General features: G+C 34.4%; 1 protein-coding gene and 1 long non-coding RNA gene across 7 annotated transcripts in view; one reads left to right on the top strand and one right to left on the bottom strand.

The window, feature by feature from the left end:
• The window catches only part of LOC149799721 (uncharacterized), a 28,286-nt gene extending 20,269 nt beyond the window's left edge, over positions 1-8,017 (bottom strand). Inside the window, exon 1 of the long non-coding RNA XR_016421208.1 lies at positions 7,665-8,017. This is a non-coding gene — a long non-coding RNA (uncharacterized LOC149799721). The remainder of the gene's footprint in view (positions 1-7,664) is intronic.
• LOC149799720 (serine/threonine-protein kinase TBK1-like) overlaps positions 1-23,753 on the top strand; it is a 51,339-nt gene that overhangs the window by 15,114 nt on the left and 12,472 nt on the right. For 3 of the 6 annotated variants that reach the window (XM_089959091.1, XM_089959089.1, XM_089959090.1), the window contains 14 exons: positions 914-1,077; positions 4,965-5,002; positions 6,686-6,799; positions 8,777-8,917; positions 9,822-9,951; positions 12,173-12,263; positions 15,105-15,195; positions 15,593-15,750; positions 16,255-16,365; positions 16,647-16,826; positions 17,554-17,759; positions 18,717-18,867; positions 20,163-20,388; positions 23,207-23,316. In XM_089959091.1, the coding sequence (XP_089815217.1) occupies positions 6,686-6,799; positions 8,777-8,917; positions 9,822-9,951; positions 12,173-12,263; positions 15,105-15,195; positions 15,593-15,750; positions 16,255-16,365; positions 16,647-16,826; positions 17,554-17,759; positions 18,717-18,867; positions 20,163-20,388; positions 23,207-23,316 (1,709 nt within the window). In that variant the 5' untranslated portion in view covers positions 914-1,077; positions 4,965-5,002. Of the gene's footprint in view, positions 1-913; positions 1,078-4,542; positions 4,614-4,964; positions 5,003-6,685; positions 6,800-8,776; positions 8,918-9,821; positions 9,952-12,172; positions 12,264-15,104; positions 15,196-15,592; positions 15,751-16,254; positions 16,366-16,646; positions 16,827-17,553; positions 17,760-18,716; positions 18,868-20,162; positions 20,389-23,206; positions 23,317-23,753 lie in introns of those variants that run through there. The other 3 variants (XM_089959092.1, XM_089959093.1, XM_089959087.1) reach the window with 2 other exon arrangements.

Raw genomic sequence — 23,753 nt, 5'->3', positions numbered from 1 at the left:
AAGACCTGTCAACGTTTCAGTTTCACTTTCGGGAAACTAAGTATTATGTAAATCTTGATGTATATCCCAAAACCCTACTTAATTTAATTATCTTCATGTATCGCTTGCTTTAGCTTGAGGAGGAGAAGTAGTAATGGCGCAATGGTGGATGTCGTATAAGTAGTAGTAGTGGAAATTACTGTTGTATTAGCGGATGTAGTAGTATTGGGATTGGTTTGGTTTTTGTCCTTGATGACACAGCAACACAAGTAGATTATGCAGTGCCGAGGTAACTGGAGTAAGTGCCTTTCATAAGGTCACGCCACGCTAGTCTACACGGGCTTATTAGACGACATAAAATGTTAAAGCAGTTCTGGCAAGTAGTTTTTTAAAAAAATTTACTTGCTAGTCAAAAATCTTCTTAAGACTGATGTTTCAGTTTCACACGATTTACCTCCCATTTCAATAAATATCCCGCTCTTATACTCTATATCCCTTATCTCATAATTTATTTATATTCTGACAACTATAAAATTGTTGTATAAGAAACATACTCATACAAAATATTTGTCTGCCTATTTTCTTAAACAAAATCTATACGCGTACATTAAATCGTATACCTGTGATTGTAAACTGCGGCATGACTGAACGTTGTAGACCTCGTTTCAAATCCGTTTTCTGTGTGCTGCACGCTAATTTTTTTTTGTTTTTTGTTTGTTTGTTTGTTGGCCTTGTGTATGTATGTATATATATATATATATATATATATATATATATATATATATATATATATATATATATATATATATATATATATATATATATATATATATGTAATGTGGGGATGTAGAATAGGACCAGTCTGTACTCCTGTTCATCGTAAGAGGTGAATAATGGCGATAATCTGTCTGCTGTGGGATGCATTCTCTTATAGCGTTCCAACTGATACCATGATGGACGTATTAAAATGGATGCTTTTGCTTCACAATCGATCATTCGCAACTTCAGGGTCAACCCAACAAGTCATAGCTCAAATGTATGTCAAGAGTTCACATTTGGACTACTTCGGCAATTACGAAACAAGGATTGACCGAGAAGGTACGACTTAACGAATATTTCATTGGGGGGTAATCCTATAATCAATTGCAGAAATAACCAAAGTGGTCCTCGTGGATAAATTTCTGCCTAGCAAAATTTATGATTTTTCAGTATTTACACTGCGTCGAGATACACCCGGGTATATTTCAGTCTCACAGATATGGTCATTTTATTTTCGCAGGAATGGATGAGAAAGCTCTGACAGACCGATAGGCTTTCTTAACTACGTCATCACGCTGAGGTCATATTTATAAACTACATCTCAGATATTTACTCGAAACCAAAATAATCACATCGTGTTTTCTACTTTCCATGTTGGTATATATTGCAAATTGTTGCTTATATGGTGCAGTAAAATGCTGAGGTTATGTTGAAAATGTAGCATGTTGGACTCTGGGACATCATGGCAATATTTTATCAAGGGAGATTATAAAGCCAATCCACGGTGCATAGTGATTACAACTTACCTCCCATATCACGGCAATATAATTTATGAAATGCTTGTTATCGTCAATAATAATAATAATAATAAATAATAATAATAATAATAATAATAATAATAATAATAAACTATATTTAACGAGGTTAACACGCTTGGTCGTGGCTGACCCATCTGCCATGTGGTCCTCAGTTTTTGTAATCGGCTATGTTAAAAAAAATTAAAAAATAGAAGACAATGCACATAACCAATTATCGTCGCACACTCATTCGTACATATTTAACATGAATGACTATGTGTGACTATACTGGGAAACATGCAAATATGAACAATATTCAATGCACAGGTACATATATTTCAGCATATATATCAAATAAGATCTGGATAATTTATTTAAATTATTTTTTTCTTTATGAATATAAAGTTTTCTGTTCAGAGGTTTTACTATGTCATTCCCTCCTTCCCCCAAAGTAACATGTTCAGAACAGCACTACATAAATAGCCTACCAAATCTTGTCAATACAATACAATACAATACAATACAATACAATACAATACAATACAATGCAATGCAATGCAATGCAATGCAATGCAATACAATACAATACAATCCAATGCAATGCAATGCAATGCAATACAATACAATACAATACAATACAATACAATACAATACAACGCAGTGCAATGCAATACAATGCAATACAATACAATACAATACAATACAATTATTGACTATTTGCTACTTGTACTGTCAGAATGCGTCAAAACTAACATCCCTGTTATTTCGGATCAACATTTTATTGATCTAGGAGGTCATTTTTCTGTATCCCTCCTTCCCCAAAGCAACATGTTCAGAACACCACTACAAAAATAGCCAAAAAAATATTGTCAATACAATACAATACAATACAATGTAATGCAGTGCAATGCAATGCAGTACAATTAACTATGGTGTCCTATCATGGACGTACGCACATAATGTCAAGGGGGGACCCCGGATTTCACCTCTGAACATGTTTTAGCCTAAATATGTGCAACCTAATAGTTGACTACTGCATGTCCTCCCCCTATGGTTTTCAGGCACAAAGGGATTCTGTGCCTGCTTCCCCTCGCTGCCTCGTTAGGCAAACATAGAACTTGCTGGCAGACTTGTCATATATCTCATTGCTATGCATGTTAATCATATACTGTTTCGCTGAAGACAATTCACTGTAGTAGTTAAGAATGGAGTATGCAAATTCTGCCCCAAAGTGCGAAAACAATGGGGATTTTAGTATAAATTTCCCATAGATGATGATTTTGGTTGAGACTTGTTTACCGATGCAAGATTTATACTTTGAACGACTATCAAGATCAGAATTTGAAAACATGTTTTGGGTCGTGCCTTCACTGAAATTAAACTTCATGTTTCAAAAAGAAGCCGGAGAAACAATGCAGTTAAATGGACATTCTGACATTGTTATTTTATGTGTATTTCTTCTTTGTTCTTTAAATTATTAATTTTAAAATTTATTTCGTTTGCATGCTCTTTATTTTATTGTCTTTTTTTTTCTATTTCTATTTTTCCAATTTCATTTATTATTTCTTTTTGGTTTCATTGTATTTGTGTAATTTGTCCTTAATTTCATATAGCATAATTTTTTTTTATTTTCCTTAGGTACCTTTATAATTTTTTTTTATTATCTTCTGTGTATTTATTTTAGTCAATTAATTATTTCATCTTTCTATTAATCCAAGCATTCATTCGTTCCTTTATATGTCTTTTAGATACGTTATATGGGCCCAAACACTTGGTAAAACAGACCTTGTACGGGCCTTTATAGGGCCCAAACACTTGGTAAAACAGACCTTGTACGGGCCTTTATAGGGACCAAACACTTGGTAAAACAGACCTTGTACGGGCCTTTATAGGGGCCCAAACACTTGGTAAAACAGACCTTGTACAGGCCTTTATAGGGATCAAACACTTGGTAAAACAGACCTTGTACGGGCCTTTATAGGGGCCCAAACACTTGGTAAAACAGACCTTGTACGGGCCCTCATACGGGACCAAACACTTGGTAAAACAGACCTTGTACGGGCCTTTATAGGGGCCCAAACACTTGGTAAAACAGACCTTGTACGGGCCTTTATCGGGGCCCACACACTTGGTAAAACAGACCTTGTACGGGTCTTTATAGGGGCCCAAACACTTGGTAAAACAGACCTTGTACGGGGCTTTATCGGGGCCCAAACACTTGGTAAAACAGACCTTGTACGGGCCTTGATAGGGGCCCAAACACTTGGTAAAACAAACCTTGTACGGGCCTTCATACGGGACCAAACACGTGGTTAAAAGACTTTGTACGGGCCTTCATACGGGACCAAACACGTGGTTAAAAGGCTTTGTACGGGCCTTCATACGGGACCAAACACGTGGTTAAAAGGCTTTGTATGGAACTCTATACTTGATCATATACTGGACAGAAATGTCGGTATATCATTTTTTTTTGAGCTAGAGCCGTGAATAATGTCATGAATAAAGCCAAGTAAAAAAAAATGTGCTTTGTTATGCTATGGTATTGACGATTTTCAATATATTTCATTGAATTGATTAATACAATACACCATTCCTGGCGGTCGCTGGGCAGTCCATACCAATAGGATCATTTTCCCTGCATGCTCATATTTCGCTTTGATTCAAAGAACGATTTATAACTTGACGGAAACAACACGCTTGATATAACCTATAACACAGACAGGCAATCGAAGATACACTGTATATTCCGTGACCCTTGTGTGTGACCACATTTTAGTCCCTCAGTCTCTCTTGTCTCCGTGTCTCTCTGTCTCTCTCTGTCTCTCTCTCTCTCTCTCTCTCTCACACACAGACACACACACACACACACACACACACATACACACGCTAGACGAGCAACGGAAACCTATATGGCTGTAGTATTGAACTTGTCACTAACCCTATGCGACACGTCTTAAAATAGACTCCGGGAATTCCCGTTATCAGGGATAAAACCATTGTGGCGCTATGCACTTCGGTGTTACTTTAAAGCAATCTGTGTCGAAATGGAGGTTTTGGATAACTTTCAAAATGGCTAAGGTATGTAGTATTTGGTATTTAAAAAAATAGCTACTCTTTGAACGTAATGTAAAATTAATTGTATATTTCACCTTTATTAGACGTGATAGGATCAGATTTATATATTTTGAAGACGGACCAAGAAGATCAGTGATGTGATTACACGTATACGAATATATTTCGACACAATACCAATGAGACGGTGAATGGCGGATTTAGTATAAATGCTGGGTGTGGGTGTGTAGGGTATGTGTACTCCCCCGCATGGATGCATTATATATTGTACAGTATTCCTGCCACATTTTACTTAATAAAACATAACTTCATATAAACCAAGAACATGTCTTACAAGAAGGTTTTCTTGTGTTTCAGCTATACAAGTGGTGGATACACAACTTGTCCATTGACAGGTAAGTTTTAACAATTAAAAATTTCAAGGTACATTAAAAAAACGGTTTAAAGTCAAAATAAGGAAAGAAATTCCATTACAATGTGAATTTATTAAAAATGTTTAAATTTCTTCACGCTTTTATGGGGGTACAAGATTTCTTTTTACAAACATCTACATTATCATACCCGATGCCCCTCCCTTCCCTTCCCTCGATGTATAAGAATTCATGAGAATATTTGTGGCACAATAATAATGAGACGGTAAATGGTGAATTTGGTACATAAAAAAATGGGTATCGTTATGCATATAGGGTGTGGGTATGTATGCAGGGTGTTGGTATGTATAGAGGGTGTGGGTATTCTTCCCCGTTTGAATGCAATATATAATTGTAAAGTATTCCTGCCATATTTGACATAATTTTTTGTTGTTGTTGGTGTTTCATCCATACAAATTGTGGATACACTGCTATAATTGTCCGTTGACAGGTATGTTTTAACAAGGGCTGTATCTAATAAGTTACAGGTTTCAAGGTACATGAAGTAAATAGTATAAGATAAAACGAATAACGAATGAAATTCCGTTGCAATGAGATGACGTTTACTAGGAGAACTTTCTATTTCTTCATTTTCTATTTTCTTTTTTTTAAAAAGAACACACACACACATGATGATATTTTGCGTACTAGTATCCCATACAAATGACGGTATTTAGTGTACTAGTATCTCATACAAATGACGATATTTAGTGTACTAGTATCTCATACAAATGACGATATTTAGTGTACTGGTATCTCATACAAATGACGGTATTTAGTGTACTAGTATCCCATACAACTGATGATATTTAGCGTACTAGTATCCCATACAAATGACGGTATTTAGTGTACTAATATTTCATACAAATGATGATATTTAGCGTACTAGTATCCCATACAAATGACGGTATTTAGTGTACTAATATCTCATACAAATGATGATATTTAGTGTACTAGTATCTCATGCAAATGACGATATTTAGTGTACTAGTATCTCATACAAATGACGATATTTAGTGTACTAGTATCTCATACAAATGACGATATTCAGTGTACTAGTATCTCATACAAATGACGATATTTAGTGTACTAGTACACAGGTAAATGACACTTACCACTCACCTGACCCATAGTTAATAAGCATATGATACGGGTTTATCCCTAACGATGTAAACAAGTGTTCACACGTATTGTCAGGGAAAAAGAACAAAGATAATAAAAAGACACAAAACTTCCATCCTTCCTATTTCCAAATGCACCATACGTATTGATACAACTATTATGCAGTAAAGATTTAGTATAATGTCCAAAGAAATGTATTTATCATCTCATGAATTATTACAAAGTGATGTCATTAATTAGTGTGTGTGGAGGGGTCTGTTTTTAATCTTGCTCTGCATATACGAAGAGATTTCACAGTTGGAAAAGAATGTGTTGTGTAGTTTGATAGGATAACGGCTTTTTATTCACATCACGATGCATATGTGAAGACATCAGGAATATTTATTTCATCAATACATTGAACGACCACATCATGCATGCCTATGCATACATACACACACACACACACACACACACACACACACACACACATACATACATACATACATACATACATACATACAAACATACATACATACTATAGCCATACATTGCCTTTTGTTTTAGATGCAACCCTGTGATAAAAGCGGTCCACTTAACTACTCTAACAACTATGTGTGGAACAAAGCGGACTGCATCGGAAAAGGGGCCACAGCGGAAGTTTTCTTGGGTCGACATAGGGTATGCTAAATTTTTGTACAGGACTGGTCATCGCAACCGTCTCTATCATCAGCATACTCATCATCGTCAGTTAGTCATCATCATAAAGTCTTGTTCATTGAAACTATTATTATCATTTTATCATCGGAGAGAGAATATACAGCTGATTACAAATCGGTTCTTTTCTTCTTCTTCTACAAGCAATTGTCACATTGGAAACCATAAATATTGATATTTTTCTTAACGATTTAAAACTGTCTGTGAATGTCAGGTTATAGATTGAAACACATAGTTTATCTGTTGTACTCAATCTTAGACACTTTCAGTTACTATCGGATGCACGGAATAGATGACATTCGCAATTCAATCTTTATATTGAAACTGGTATGAGAGAGAGAGAGAGAGAGAGAGACGTATACCCGTCAGTTCTGAAGGTACAATACATAATTACAATGATCTTTCATTCAATCAATGCAATTCATCATAAATGTAGAGGTTTTGACAATACGGATTGTCACGATTTTAGGTGAAAAATTCAAATAGAAAGGTGTACAGAAGGGTAGAAAAGGTCAAAGATATAACTAGAAAGGGGGGTGTCTGAGTGTGTAGGATGGATTACATATTGGACTAGCTTATCTTCAGTGTAGTTACACACAATTGCGTAATATCTGTAAAAGACCGATCATTGCTTCACCAAGGAAAATAATGAATCGGCTATTTACAAGTTCACATAGTACGAGCATACCTTCTAGTTTTTGACACGTCACGTTCTAGAACATTTCATTGATTAATTATTATTACACAATATAAAACATGCCTATGAATGTGGGTTAAATACTACGCAATACAAAACATGACTGTGCGTATAAAAATAGAATATAATTACCTCCTCTGAATGTGTATCTTATCTACTTGGAGTCATTTTCTTCGTAGCAGTGCAGTACAATTTTACACGCCATGCTACTTCATTCCTGCAGGGGTTCTCAAGAATGAGGAGATTAAGGAAATTAAGCACGCACAGAGAATGAATTGTCTGTCAAGGCCATGATTGTATGTACGAGTGAAGACAGCGTCATTGACCACATCGAATGAGGTTGTCTAAGTAAAGGAGACAACTCACATTAAACAGTACCACTCCCGTCCTCCAATTTTGCACAAAGCACGTGGTCAGTTATGATAAAAACAACGATGATATCCAGGATTAATGACGATTATGAACAGTTATTTTAACGCACGTATGCAAAGGGCAAAAAAAAAGGTTTTACTTGAATGCGCTCATTAACAAGGCGTTCAAAATGTAATAACAACTAACAAGGTCTTTTTTCTCAAAGAAATTTACACTTTTAATATATTTGTTTGTGAAACAAACTAAAATCCATTATATGCACTGTTCAAAGAATCAGCCATAGGACAGTAATTACTTATGAAACGGCATATTTGCCATATATACGTATCCACTATAGACTTGTCCAAAAATACGTATTGGGGGTATTTTAAAGTGAAAAATAAACCTGTTTCTTTGCGACATAGTTCCGTATTAATTCAGCTAAATGTGAAAACTACATAAAACAATAATTATTGGTCAAGCGTTACCTTTTATACAAGTAACATAATGGGTCACAGGGCTTGTTATTCAGCAGGAGAGGCCACGCTTTACATAATACATCTCAACCGTCCTAATCGTTTATCTCAGAGCTTGATCTTAAATAAACATTATTAATAGTGTGCTGTTTTGTCCTCCTTTAATACATTTGAGTAAAGATGAAAACCATGTATTCATATTCATTGTGGGCTCAATGAAGAATACATACATACAACTTCGGAAACATGGGAACGTAAAAATTAATACATGAAGCAAAGTCTTTCATAATAGTTACAAAGATAGGTGGAATGGTAGGTTGTTAGCTAATCAGATAGAACCTCAGATAGGTTGATCAATCGGTAAAGAGAATTTTGCAGCTAAATTTTAATTTTAGGTTTTTCTATTTATTTATTTAGCAAAGTGGTGAACAGTGTGCTGTCAAATTATTCAATACACGTGATTCCAGGGCCTTGGCAGCCTCTCGGAAACGAGAAATTGAATTATTAGGCAAATTGAAGCACAGAAATATTATCACATTCTTGGCGTCAGAGACTGAGGTAGGTGATTGTATGTGTCTGTCTGTCTGTGAAGCTTTGTCTTGTGTTATTAGAGAAAGATATATAAAAGCATTGAATGTATAGACAATTATGTGGGAATGGGGAAGGATTAAGGATATATCAGTCTGAGACCTGTTGTACTTCCCATTTGCTGTTTACAGGCCTTCCAAATACTTATACAGGCCTTCCAAATACATATAAATGCCTATTACATATTTATCCCTTACATATGCATACACAATCACTTTCAAATACATATACATGTCTTCCAAATATATATAAAGGTCTAACATGTATAAATACGGGCCTTCCAAATACATTTACAAGCCTGCACATACATAACCAGGCCTTTCAAATACACATATACAGGTCTTACATATACATATACAGGCCTTCCAAATACATATAAATGCCTATTACATATTTATGCCTTACATATGCATACACAATCCTTCCAAATACATATACATGTCTTCCAAATATATATACAAGTATAACATGCATAAATACGGCATTTACAGGCCTGCACATACATAACCAGGCCTTCCAAATACATATACAGAATTGACAAAGATAGGTTAGTGGTAATTTAAGACCATGCTAATTTCAACGGATTTCTCGGGTTTTACGAGTATATACACAGAATTTGTATCTAATGATATTTTGATGTATTTTATATGAGAACTCATTACCGCTATATACTATGAACTACTTCTGCCCAGAACACTTGTCTCAGCATTGCACATTGTCTTATTTCTACTTCACCGTTCAAAAACTATCCAATGTTTTAAGTATCATAAAGTTTATCGAAATTAAAATTAGCACGTACTTTAAAAAAGAATTAGCTGGTTAATCAATTTATGTATATATTTATTACATAGTATGTAATTAATCTTATTAACAGCTATCGACCGGAAATGCTATACTTGTTATGCCGTACTGTCAGGGCGGAAGCTTACTCACCTTGCTCGAGCAGCCTCAATATGGATTTGGATTTCCGGAAGACGAATTCATTATATTCCTTGAGGATACAAGTAATGAGGAATACATTTTTTTATTTAAATCGTATGGCATTAGTAAAGTTTTGCGTTTAAATTTGTTTAAATGAGCGGATTTGTATGGTAGTTATGCGGCTATTATTTTATGTTTCATGAAATCGGACACTGTGTCGATCGTGTAACATTGTTTCTCAAAAGTTCTATAAAAACTAACAAGAAAAGCATAAAAAGTAAAGCCTTCACAAAACAATAATGCAGTGATAAGGAACGTGGTGTACACAGGAAACCTGACGATAACTCAAATTTTGCAGGCAAAGTTAAGTAAGACACAATATGAAAATTAAAGCAACATTTTAAAACTAGAGTCAAGTGCCCGGTTTTTGTAATACTTCATCTGAAATAAGGTTCATGATTAAATGAATAAAATGTTGCATTTCCTAGTTCTGTATCTTCTATAAAAATTTTAAATGTGAAGCAAAGGTGAAAAATCACTCTTGCCGTTTATGTTCTCGTATCATTTCGATCAGTAAACAAAATCCGAAATATTATGAATAGTTTTCTATCTCCAGGTTTATCACATCTTGCAAAAAGTCTGTTTTTATTTAACATAATTATTTGTTTTGATGATGTTTAAAAAATTAAACATGATACTATGACTCATAAATATATTCGATTGCGCCCAAAAAAATAGCATTTTTTTTCTCTTAGAAGGAGGAGTGTAAAATAAGTATTCTTATAACACTAAGTAAACAGTATTGTCGAAATAAATACCTTGTAAAAATTCATTTGGGATTATGTAGATAGAGTAAGGTAAGACTGATTTTAATTAACAACCATCAGTTTATGCTAATTATTCTGTCAGTAGTATGGAATCAATCAAATCTACGTCTTTTCTAGAAACTTGCAGACATAATAGTGGTTAGTTTACTTGATGATTTATTTCTAAATTTAAAAAAAAAAAGTATAATCATAGTGATAGTATTTTGCAACCTCGGCGACTGCCATCTACGATCATTTAAAGTTGCTGTTGCTTATACTTTTATTTGCTAGTTTTAGAAAATTAGAGATAAAATGGATAATAGTATTAAATAATGCAATTTAATTAAATGATTTTAAGATTTAAAACTTCAAATAAATGTGAAATAAATGCAGCATACAGTCTTTTTTAAATCGCCTCTGTTACATTCTACAAACAGTATTTCCTCCCATACATATATATCTGTCTTTCTGTCTGTGTATAATGTTATGTAATACTAATACGCAAACTAATGTTATATTGTGAAATGCATGTATATATGTATGTATGTATGTACGTACGTACGTACGTATGCATGCATGCATGCATGTATGTATGTATGGATGGATGGATGAAGGTATGCTGGTATTTAGGTAGGCCCGTTTAATGTACGGATTAAAAGACAGCTAGGAATCCAGATTAAACAGGTAGATCGATAGATCGATAGATAAATGGATAGATTAACAATCTTGTTCAGATTCCTAGAACGTAGAATATGAAATAACGTTATCGTGAAACCACATTTAACTGTTACTTCACTGCACCACATGGTCTTTATTTTTTATAATTGCATGGCAATTCTTTCTTTTGTAAACCCTTTATAACTCTCAAATACAATTATTTGTAAACCCTTTATAACTTTCAAATACAATTATTTGTAAACCCTTTATAACTCTCAAATACAATTATTTGTAAACCCTTTATAATTTTCAAATACAATTATTTGTAAACCCTTTATAACTTTCTAATACAATTATTGTAAACCCTTTATAACTTTCAAATACAATTATTTGTAAACCCTTTATAACTTTCAAATACAATTATTGTAAACCCTTTATAACTCTCAAATACAATTATTTGTAAACCCTTTATAACTTTCAAATACAATTATTTGTAAACCCTTTATAACTCTCAAATACAATTATTGTAAACCCTTTATAACTTTCAAATACAATTATTTGTAAACCCTTTATAACTCTCAAATTCAATTATTGTAAACCCTTTATAACTCTCAAATACAATTATTTGTAAACCCTTTATAACTTTCAAAATACAATTATTGTAAACCCTTTATAACTTTCAAATACAATTATTTGTAAACCCTTTATAACTCTCAAATACAATTATTTGTAAACCCTTTATAACTCTCAAATACAGTTATTGTAAACCCTTTATAACTCTCAAATACAGTTATTTGTAAACCCTTTATAACTTTCAAATACAATTATTTCGAACATTTAGCTGCAGGAATGGAGTATATTCGATCAAAGGGGATCACTCATCGAGACATCAAGCCAGGGAACATAATGAAATTTATAGATGATACTGGGAGGTAGGTTTATTTGCTGTTATTATATAAGAGAGAGAGAGAGAGAGAGAGAATATACAAGATTTTTATAATATAATGCTTAAACATATATATATATATATATATATATATATATATATATATATATATATATATATATATATATATATATATATATGAATGTATTGGCAACCGTTGACTTGATTATAAGTAATGTATTGAATAGATAAGAAGATTTTATGTTACACCACGAGATTTGTATTTTACATTGTACTGGCACATGAGTCGAATGATTTATTTGCTTTGCCTTAGTAAAAACATATTTCATTCGAGACATTTATTAAATTTTATCTGACATTAATCTTGGTGTAAAGGTATTTCCATCGAACGGTGGGCGCTGTAGGGTGATAGCATTTGATAAATGACCAAACGTCAAGCAACGTTCCCTCTAAGCTGCGCAGCTACTCAGATCATCTCTGCGCATCGCATTCGACGAAAATCTATAAAAAAATTTGCTCAAGTCTCTGTAATTCTTGTACAATACATAGCGCGCACGTCTACATTCGCTTATAGGGAACGTTGATGTCAAGCATTTTAACTTAGTATTATATTAAGATGACAAGGCTGTTGCGCTTAAATTGCTTTGTTGAATGTTAGGCTGGTTTCTTGCAAGTGAGTTGGAAGCTAACTATTTTATGAAAATCAGGGATGTTCATTGTATTTCAATGTACTCCTCTCTTTTTACTACCATTACTGCTATTACTACTATTACTAATGCGACTACTACTATTACTAAGACTATTACAAGCAAAGTTCAGTTTCGTAAGGTACCGTTAGTTACAACTGTACAAGGTTAACTTATAAAAACTGTTTTTATTGTATCCACGAAAATAAAGCCCACCTGACAGCAGTCATGTTTGTTTTATCCGTCATGAGTAGCATGTTATCTTGTTGATTTTGAGTTCATAATACACTGTCTCCATGAAGATGAACTCACCTCGCAACAGCCTTGTATTCATTTCTACATATCCAGTATTGATATTGATTTATTGATTTATCGGTTGTAAGGGCGTGGAAAAACCCTAACTATATATGTATATAAAAAAAATAAAAAAGACGAAAAACACCTAACTTTATTCATTCCGTCAGTTGCCAAATATACATTATCATAAAGGTTATCTTGTTACCGTGAATAATAGAATGACGATCGTGTCTGAATGGAGATAGTGTGTGAATTTGTATTACGTACGTCCAGTAACGTCATTGCGTATAAAAAATAAATTCTTTAGATGTCACTTTGAAAGTGGAGAAATACTGGGTGAAACTATATTCTGTTCCTTATTTGATATTTTACACCTATGAATGTCACATGCCTTTGACAGTCTAATTTCTTAGTACAGGAACACTAAACGCAGCGTTAAGTTACAAAAAATACAGCATCGAGAATGGTAATAGGATTTTCTTTTACGTAAATCCGTCTCACGGAACTTTGAACTTTGTAATGAATGCTATTAACAAATTCTTTATTATACTTAGGCTACAACGTATAACATGTGAACGTCCTGAACAGTAGTTACCTTTATACAAAGTATTATAACTTGGGCTTTGTATCGTAAACATATTGATGTTCATGAAAATAACTTCTTTTGGGTTAATGGACAAGGACAACACAAAATTCTACAAATAATATGCATTCATTATTTGCTGTTTTACTGGGAATAATAGCCGTACTTAAATCGCAGTTGTTGACTCCCATAGCTAAAACTATTAAAGTCTTTACAAAGCAAACAAAGCTGAAAAATCTCGAAAAAGTTTTTCACGCTTCATGTGTACCTGGTATATGATACCCCTCCCCCCCCCCCATTTCTTCACATTTCGTCATTGGCACGTGTCTGAATTGAAAGAAATGTTACATTATTATAATGACTATAGAAGTGTTTTGTGAGTCAACCGTTTTGACTTCGAAACCTTGATACACAAATAAGGAATCCCAATTACCATAGTTAACTCGCACCACCACAATCTTGATAGGACTGGGATATTATCGAACTTTGTTTTCATCGGAAAAATCACATAAAGTACTTACACAGATATACATATAGAACTGATCCGAAAAAGAGCTCCACAAGAATTTGTTATTTCGGGTTTTAACTGCTTCAAAACAGTTCAAAACATAAAATAGGTTAAAGCCAAGGAATTTTCCTGAATCTTTGTCCTGCTTTTCTTCAGAAATTATTTTCTATGGTAACTATAAGATTTGAACTCACATCAGTCCACCTGTATATGTATGTATGTGTGTGTGTGTATATATATATACAGATAAAGTTCATATTGTCCGTACAAGGAGAAGAAGTAACATTTTGCCAAGACCGCACCAAAATTTATTAGTATAGCGTCCAAATAGCTTCGTTCTTTATAAGGTATTATTTCCTATGAAAAAAGCCCGTTTTCCAAATGAAAAAAAAGACGAAAATAATCACGGTTTTATTTTCATCTCTGTCTTAATTTTCATGGCGCAAACAAGAATGTCCGAACTATTTAATCACACACATACACACAGGTACTTCATCGTATTTCAAGCAGGAAACAGTGATTGAGTGGTAGCGTACCAAACTCGAAACCGCAAGGATGCGGGTTCGAAACCAACAATCAGATCAGCCAGAGCCGGCTTCTGTGGTGTGTACCCAAGTTTTTTTACTCCAGTTGCCCTGGCGCTGAATAACCTTCGTGTGTTGCTGTGCCGTAAAACACGAAAAACACCAAACTACAGTTCACATATATCGATACACCGATATCTCTTTACAATGTCACAATGAACAGTTTTATTTTCTTTTTAAAATGAGCCTTCCAACCGTTTAATTTCAGGTCGGTTTACAAGCTTACAGATTTCGGCGCTGCAAGAGAACTGAAAGATGAAGAACAGTTCGAAAGCATCTATGGAACAGAAGAATATCTTGTGAGTGAAATTACCTGTGCATTTTAGGAAATGTTCATGACATTACAGGTAATCGTTTTTCAGTATCTGTCATTGAGTTTTGAACTTTTGAAACACAGCAAATTATAGGCATATTAAGACGTGTTGTTTATCACCGTAATTTTAATTAATTTCTCGTCTGCTTCTGCGGATACTTTTGATATTAGTGCTAATACTGATTTATCTTCTTACCTATGATATAAATTTTGTTCCATTTTATTAAAAAAATGCAATTAAAGATTACATTACCAGGTGTTATTGAGATAGCAAAATATCTGCATCATATAATAAGATTTTCACTGTCTTTGTTGGTCAAAAAAATCACCCAGTAAAAATATGAACAAATAATTATAGATTAAGCTTTAAATAACTTTTTCAGCATCCGGATTTGTATCAGAGAGCTGTTTTAAAAGAACCCGGAAATCAGTTTTTTGATGCTTCAGTTGACCTATGGAGCTTTGGTTGTACAATCTATCACGTGGCCACGGGACAGCTTCCATTTCAGGCGCATGGAGGACGGAAGAACACAGTAGTCATGTAATTATTATTATTATTATTATTATTATTATTATTATAAACTTGTGATAATCTTGACTTTTTATTGCATCACTTTTTATGATTGTATATTTATAATGAATGCATTAATTTCACTTAAAGTCTTTTTTAGTTAAGTTGAACAATATTGGCTTAAAAATAATCTAAATTATTTGTAGTTTATTTCAAACATTTACATTTGCGACCCATTATTGTTACATACAAACTAGAATGCTGCTTTCTGTAGGTGAAGACAGTCGGCTATTCGGCTCTTATCTGACATTCTCAATAAGGCGTTCCAAATAGCAAATTGTGGAAATGAAAATTAGCATCCTTTCCACATTACCTTTTTGTCCTATAGCCCTTGAATTTGCAGATAATTATGACAGTCTTCATCACTAAGATCAAAAGATCCAATAGATAGATATATTGTTTCCGAGAGGTTGAATGTTAGATATAAGGTGATAATATAATCATGTAACTTTTATTAATCTTTATTTCATTCAGGCATAAAATAACTTCAGAAAAAGCTTCAGGCGTAATTTCTGGTATTCAGACAGAGCCAGACGGAACGATCACGTGGTCCAAAGATCTCCCCAACAACTGCTTACTTTCTCAGTAAGGATGACCTCTATTATTTTCTGCAACAACAAATCTTTTTGTTTACTATTCCACAGAAATCAGCCACAAAGTTGTAACCACAATATGATTATCTATATTATGTAAATAACTTATACATTCTGGAAATTTTATTGACAACAACTCAGTGAGATACTTTTTGTTTACGTTTTCGATAGATAAACGCTCGCACGTTGAGAGAGAGAGAGAGAGAGTATACGAGAATTAAAGTGAGAAACCGATTCACGAGGTAAAATATCTATATTATTTTTTTCATATAGATCTCTAAAAAATCTGTTGAGACCTATGTTAGCTGGACTGATGGAGAAAGACAAAGCCAAGGCATGGTCATTCGAACAGTCTTTTGGTCACGTAAAGTCCATCATTAGTAGGAAACGAATAGAAATATTTTTCCCAGCAGCATGTTTGGAATTGATTTTCTACATGAGAGGGGATGAGAAGTAAGTAATAGAGATACGTCTTTGATCTTAGTACCTTCTCTTTACTAATTATTTCTTATTTGATTTTACTTCATATGATTTTGCAAGATGATCTAGAAGCAATATGTATATATACACACTGTAGATAAATGCAGTATGCCATCCTATTGTAACTTTTCTTATTAAATTTATACTACATTTATGAGGACATTTAATAAATGATTTGACAGATTTTTTCAAAATCCACTCATTATGATATGAACTGATATGAGCAAAAGGATAGTGTGTCGAAACCAACTGTTATATTAAGTTTTACATATAAAGATCGCCAATCTAAACCGATTTAAGTTCTATATGAATAATAGGTAGGGTGATAATGTCTCACCCTTATTATTGTAAATAAAAAAAAATGGTGAATCAAGCGATACATATCTTTCTTCTTTGCAGGAGTAGTACTTTATAATATTACAGCATGTAGGACTTAATTATTAATGACAGCCTGTATGACTTATTAATGACAGCCTGTATGACTTATTAAAGACAGCCTGTTGGACTTATTAATGACAGCCTGTTGGACTTATTAATTACAGCCTGATGGACATTAATAATTGGTGAGCTTACACAATACTTATTAATACACGTCATAATTTGAAACATGTCAATAATGAAACCTTCAGTGTAGTTTTAAGGTTGGGAAATCGATTTTTTATTATCATCTTCATAATTTGTTGTCATTTCTTTTGTTTAGATACTCGAATATTCAAGAAGAAGTGGCTCAGTGCACAGGTGTAATTCCAGAAAATCAACTCTTGTTGTTTAGAGATAAGGAGTTGTGCAAATATATATCTGCAACAGTGGAAATTTGCAACTATCCCAGAAATGCACTTGAAGGTGACATGTATCTATTCAACAGGGATACGCTGGTAGAAATGAACATTTCTGTGCCAGAAACAGGTATTGATTTTCTGCATAAATAGCTTGTACAATATAGAAGGTGCTGTATGAATCAATTTTGTCGAAATATTCTGCAAATCTTAGATATATAGGATAACATAGTAGATTATATCTCTTTGAATGCTATAAATGTTTTGATTCACATCTTGTTTCCAAAAGGAACTGAGGGGTTATATTACAGTCAAGTTAACTGACATCATCACCCCGACATTTACCGTTCGTTTCAGAAACAGTGGTATTATTCTTTTTGTCACACTTTCTACCGTTCCAGGAGAGAAAGCAAATATAGTTTACTTTAGTCTGTTAACAGTGTGTCAAGTCTTCGTTCAAAATCTAGTTCGCCATAAATATCGGTCTGGAATGAATCTAGCGCAATCATTTCTGGTATTTTGAGGTAAAGTCGGCTCAGTGATACGATTTGGTTTGGTCTTGAACATATACTGCACAGCAATGCAAGCAGGTTATTCATTGCTGAGGCAACTAGAGCATGGTGTCTTGCCCATGGAAACACCAAGTTAGGCTACCCAGGCTGATCCTGTAGTAGAATTCAAACCAATGCCATGTAGGTCTCTAGTGCGCCATACCTACTGCAACACCTTGGTTAAAGCGTTGGACTTGGGACGAAGAGGGTATTGGTACGAATCCCAACATCAGATTAGCCATGAGCGGCTACCGTAATGTGTCCATAGGAAAGGAATTTACTCTGCATGCTTTGGCAAGATATAGCTTTTAAAGTGCTGCTGTGGCTTAAGACACCAAAAACGAAGCAATGCAAAACCAATAAAGTCTTTAAGGGCTTTAGGTAGAGCTGATATATAGTTTGCACACGAAGGTAAAACTTATATGACAGACGCTACATATGTTCATGGTTGCTCATTCTATACACAGCGCTTTTCTTGAGATTTGCAGCCCTATATCAAATTCTTTACAAACTGTATTAATTAATTTTTCTTTCAGTGCCATTTCCACCATGCAGCCTAACAAGTGATCTCCGTGAAGATATGAAATTAGCGAAACAGTGTTGTTCTGTAGCTTTTTATCATGAATTTCACACAGAAAAAATTGTTCGCTGTCAGAAACGTGTTAAACAGTCTGTCTGCTACCTAAGGTAAATGGTAAATAATATAGATGACAATGTAAATTGTATAATTTAAAATGGGTTGTACGTATTTTTCATAAAGCACGTGGGTGTAGAGCGTACATTATTAAGGCCAAATCATTGTGCGGTGTTACCTCTGATCTTTTCTTAGTTTACAAATTTGCTGTACAGACAGGAACTTATTGTCATTAAAGGGCATTGGACGAAACAAAATGCTAATTAAGTTCTGTTTCTGAAAGGAAGAATTTGTTGCATGTAGTTTAGCGTATACTCTGTCATGCTATATACTTGAAACAGGCGAAAATCCGTTATGCTGTCTTTTAGTGTCTTTTAGCCCGTGACTGCCTTTGTCTAGTCCCTGAGCAAAATTGGCAAGCTAGTATCATAGGCCTGTACTTACTTAAATTAGGGTTTTCGGATTAATTAGTGAAGAAGTGCGTATCAGGGAGCATTCGAAGTAAAGAGCCAGATTAATGGACACCGTGCATCATGGCCAAATGAGTAAGGATATTCCTTACTACACTAAAATGTAGGGTAGTAGTTATCAGTGGTCTCACTAGCGTCGGAAGTGTGATACAGCTGTCAACGAATGGCTGCTAGTCGTACGAGTCATCAGCGAGCCAACGAAAGAAGCTCTTACATATCAACTTAAGTGACCTTTCATCGATCGTTAGGTGACGGCTTTTCGAAGAATGAAAGATTGTGACGGATCAATCTTCAAAGAAATTGTACTCTGCCTATCAATATGAAAGAACAACGAAGAAATCTTATAGAAAGTAGCTACGGGTGAAAAGACGTTGAAGTGGACTTTAACGCATGGTCTAGTGACGATTGTCACATTGCAGATTTCGCTCATCCAGATATTTGCAACATTACCGACAGCAGTATAATGCTAAAGTCATGGTCTTTACCCTTGTGACATACTGAAGATTCTAACATTTAGGTAATTGATAAATGATTATTAATATCTTCGTTAACGTTTTACACTTCAATGTCTTACAGTGTTCATATTGTTAAAACAGCAGATGTTTGGTCCAAAGCTTGAGCTACAAAAAAGAAGGAAATTTGCATCTCCCGATAGGCACATTACTGAAAAAATAACACACCCCCACAAAAAAATAAAATAAATAATAATGATAATAATGACATTTTCAAAATAAAGCACCAAGGAGAGACAAAGTCGGTTCACGTTGTACTTCAGTTTTCTTTTTTCCCTTTCTTTCTTTAGTAAAGCTTTTTCGTTTGAAATTTGCTACCTGATATTCAATAAAACCAACAAAACCCACATTTTCTTTAAATTTCAGAGAATACATCAGAGGTTTCCTCGATCCCATAAATGTATGGTTAACAGAAACAAAGAAGCTTACGGCAGAATCAGAAAGAACCTTAGGAATTATCGAGTCTAATCTAAAGTTATTTGGAACTATTTTGCCAGTTTTAAACTTGACAAGTCAGAAAGGCTGCGAGAAAATAGTCGAATTCACAAATAAACGAGATGTCGTTGACAACCTGAGAGGAAGTCTAGCTAAGGTAAAATAAATATATTTTCTCTTTCTCTCATTCTTCAAAGCCAAAAGCACACTGAAACCACACCATTGAACGTGTTTTATTGCTTGAATTTTAACACTTTATATGTGTGTGTGTGTGTTTATGTTTCCGCATGCCGTAATGTTGAAATAGGTCTTGTTTGGTTGGGATAAAAACCATCTTTATTGGAGTAGCAATCAGATCTTGTGCGTGTCGTTATTTTCAATACCAATCTTCAAGTTAAGAGTCCTTAATTTATTGTAGATTGCATCATTGTCCAACCTCAGTTCCTGGGATGTGACTTATACGACACTTTCTTCAGTTCCCGGAAATAATGTGCATGTTAACAGAGAAACACGAATAAATAAATTCTTTTCAATGAAATTACGAGCTGACTATTTTAAAGCCATAATGGTTGTGAATTTACCTGTCTGGAGTAGAATCTGTGCTAGCTTGTCCTTTAGAATTCAACCAAACGTTTTCGACAATACATACTTAGGCAGTACATGCATATGTTGTATTTGCTGCTATTTGTTCTAAATCTGAATCTGAATGTACAGTGCAGGGCCAGTTACGGCATAAATTTGAATGTGTACAGTGCAGGGCCAGTTATGGCATGAATCTGAATGTATACAGTGTAGGGCCAGTTATGGCATAAATCTGAATGTATACAAGGCATGGCCAGTTATGGCATAAATCTGAATGTATACAGTGCAGGGCCAGTTATGGCATGAATCTGAATGTGTACAGTGCAGGGCCAGTTACGGCATAAATCTGAATGTATACAAGGCATGGCCAGTTATGGCATGAATCTGAATGTGTACACTGCAGTGCCAGTTATGGCATAAATCTGAACGTGTGCAGCGCAAGGCCAGTTACGGCAAAAATCTGAATGTATACAGTGCAGGGCCAATTATGGCATGAATCTGAATGTATACAGTGCAGGGCCAGTTACGGCATAAATCTGAATGTATACAGTGCAGGGCCAGTTATGGCATGAATCTGACTGTGTACAGTGCAGGGCCAGTTACTGCATACAATTGCACTGGAATCTGAATGTATACAGTGCAGGGCCAGTCACGGCATAAAATTGCACAGGAAGAGAGAATCCCTAAAAAGTCAGTAGAACTGTTCAAGAGCTGCCTGGAAGCTTTCTGTTGTTGACGAACACACACGACTGTCACCAAGATGTTCCAGTCCACAATTGTTTTTACGAAGAAAGAAGTTCTACATTTTTCTGTTCTACATAGGGGGGCCCCGAGTGGCCGAGTGGTCTAAAGCGCTCACCGTTACGGATCACTGCCATCTCACCTCTGTCTACGTGGGTTCGAATCGCAGGTTCGGCTTATGTTGGTATGTGAGAAAGCTTGCCAGGAGCTTATCGTCGGTCGGTGGTTCTTTCCGAGGTTTCCTGGGTTCTTCCTCCACCATTAATACTGGCCGCCATGTATAGCCTATCTTGTGCTGAAAAATGGCGTTAAACCCTACAACAACAACTGTTCTACATAGCTCAACTACGAAACATCTATCGTTATTTGTTACTTGTTTATCCGTCTCCTTAGAACACTAATCCCATCTGCACAGACGGTTTTTCCACAACGCACATGTCCTCTTCTGGGCTGTGGGTCCTCGTCACCCAAAATGCACATTTCCTCTTCTGGGCTGTGGGTCCTCGTCACCCACAATGCACATTTCCTCTTCTGGGCTGTGGGTCCTCGTCACCCACAATGCACATTTCCTCGTTACATGAATCATAAGCTTCTACAGCCGAAGTTATTCGAATATGTAAATCTTATTCCTGTGAACTATTTATAGAATTCAAAAACAACGTCGATTCGTTTCAAATTTGAAAGTTTCACTTTCATTATTTATGTAAACCAAAATGTTTGACAGAATGTTAGGGGTTATAACATTGTGTTCTAACAAGAACTACAAATTCCTAGAGTTTTATGCTCTTTTTTCATACTATTTTATGTATATTTAAAACAATATTTCCGTCTATTTACACCTCATGTAGTCATTGATAACTATACATCTTTAACCAAGCCCTTGCAGAAAGCATTTAGGTTCGTTAAAATCGCTTCATGTAGCGTAGAAAAGCTAGAAAAGATGTTAGTTTATAACACTAGAAAGAACACGTTTATTTCTCATGAGCCCTTAGTGTTTTTGATAATGTTTATTATCAACTGTAAAATTGTAGTGTATTTTTACATTCATTTTTTTAATTATATATTTGTAACTATAAGTAAACATATCTCATTTCAGTTGTAATTCAATAACCTTATTCTGATACCAAAATGATCTAGTTTTTTATTGATTACTTTTTATGGCGGTTGGGGTGTGTGTGAAAAAGTGTGCATCACTTCAAATAATCGATATTTATGGTTAAATTGCCTTTACATTCTAGTCATAGTATTTCATAGTATGTCTCTGAAAGTGTGAAATTTGTGAAACTTTTATTTTCTACGAGAAATGCTGATAAATTTATTTGAAACAAGCGAATGAGATGCAAAGCAAGTCTAACTAACCTATTGATAATTATTAACATTTTATATCTCTGTATACTTTAATCTTTAGTGAGAAACAATGTTGGGTTTTAAAAGGAAGGGGTGGCAATAACCGAAATGTGCCATTTTCTTTCTACTGTGTAGGTGAGCATACATTTGAACAGCACTTGACTTGTCAGTTACCTGATTTTTTGATAGACAGCCTAGCCATTACACCTGTAACAGTCTAATCAGATGGTTTTAAAAATCGTTAAGATAATTAATTACTTTTTACGTTAAGATGGTACAATGTTTTTGGTAATTCCTAATTGTAGGAAGGTAAAAGAATAAACGAGATAGACGCGTATTTACAAGTACTGCTGGAGAAAATTAAGGAACAGGACATCCGTATGACATCAATAGGCTGCCAAGAAGAACAATACTGGTGAGTCAGTTTCTCTCTCTTTCTCCCTTAAAATATACGACACACACAAATTCTACTTTTTAGCTTAGTTTAAACAGATGTTTCTGACTGATTAATAATCATACGATGTTGGTTTATACCAGAAACAAAACAAACAAACAAAAAAATAATTAAAAAAAACAAACAAAATAAACACACCAGCTAGAAATAAATCAGCTCCTAGTGTCCGAGTCTCCATCGTAAAATTCAAACAAACACGCATATATATGCACATATATTCACAAGTTTGAACTCGATGTAAAGTCAGCTCAAATATATTTTTGATTCCTTTGTTTGTAATTGCAATACGAGATTTTCAAGAAAGAACACTTCATGCTTTCCTAGATAAAGACTTGAACATTAGAATCGAGCGTGACAAATATAAAAATGAAAATAATTACAATGCTTTCGCTCTCTTT

This window comes from Sinohyriopsis cumingii, chromosome 5 (assembly GCF_028554795.1).
Source record: "Sinohyriopsis cumingii isolate HCF-2022 chromosome 5, ASM2855479v2, whole genome shotgun sequence".
Lineage (NCBI taxonomy): Eukaryota > Metazoa > Mollusca > Bivalvia > Unionida > Unionidae > Sinohyriopsis > Sinohyriopsis cumingii.
The sequence above is the reverse complement of the archived record's forward strand: the minus strand, read 5'-3'. Positions and strand labels throughout refer to the sequence as shown.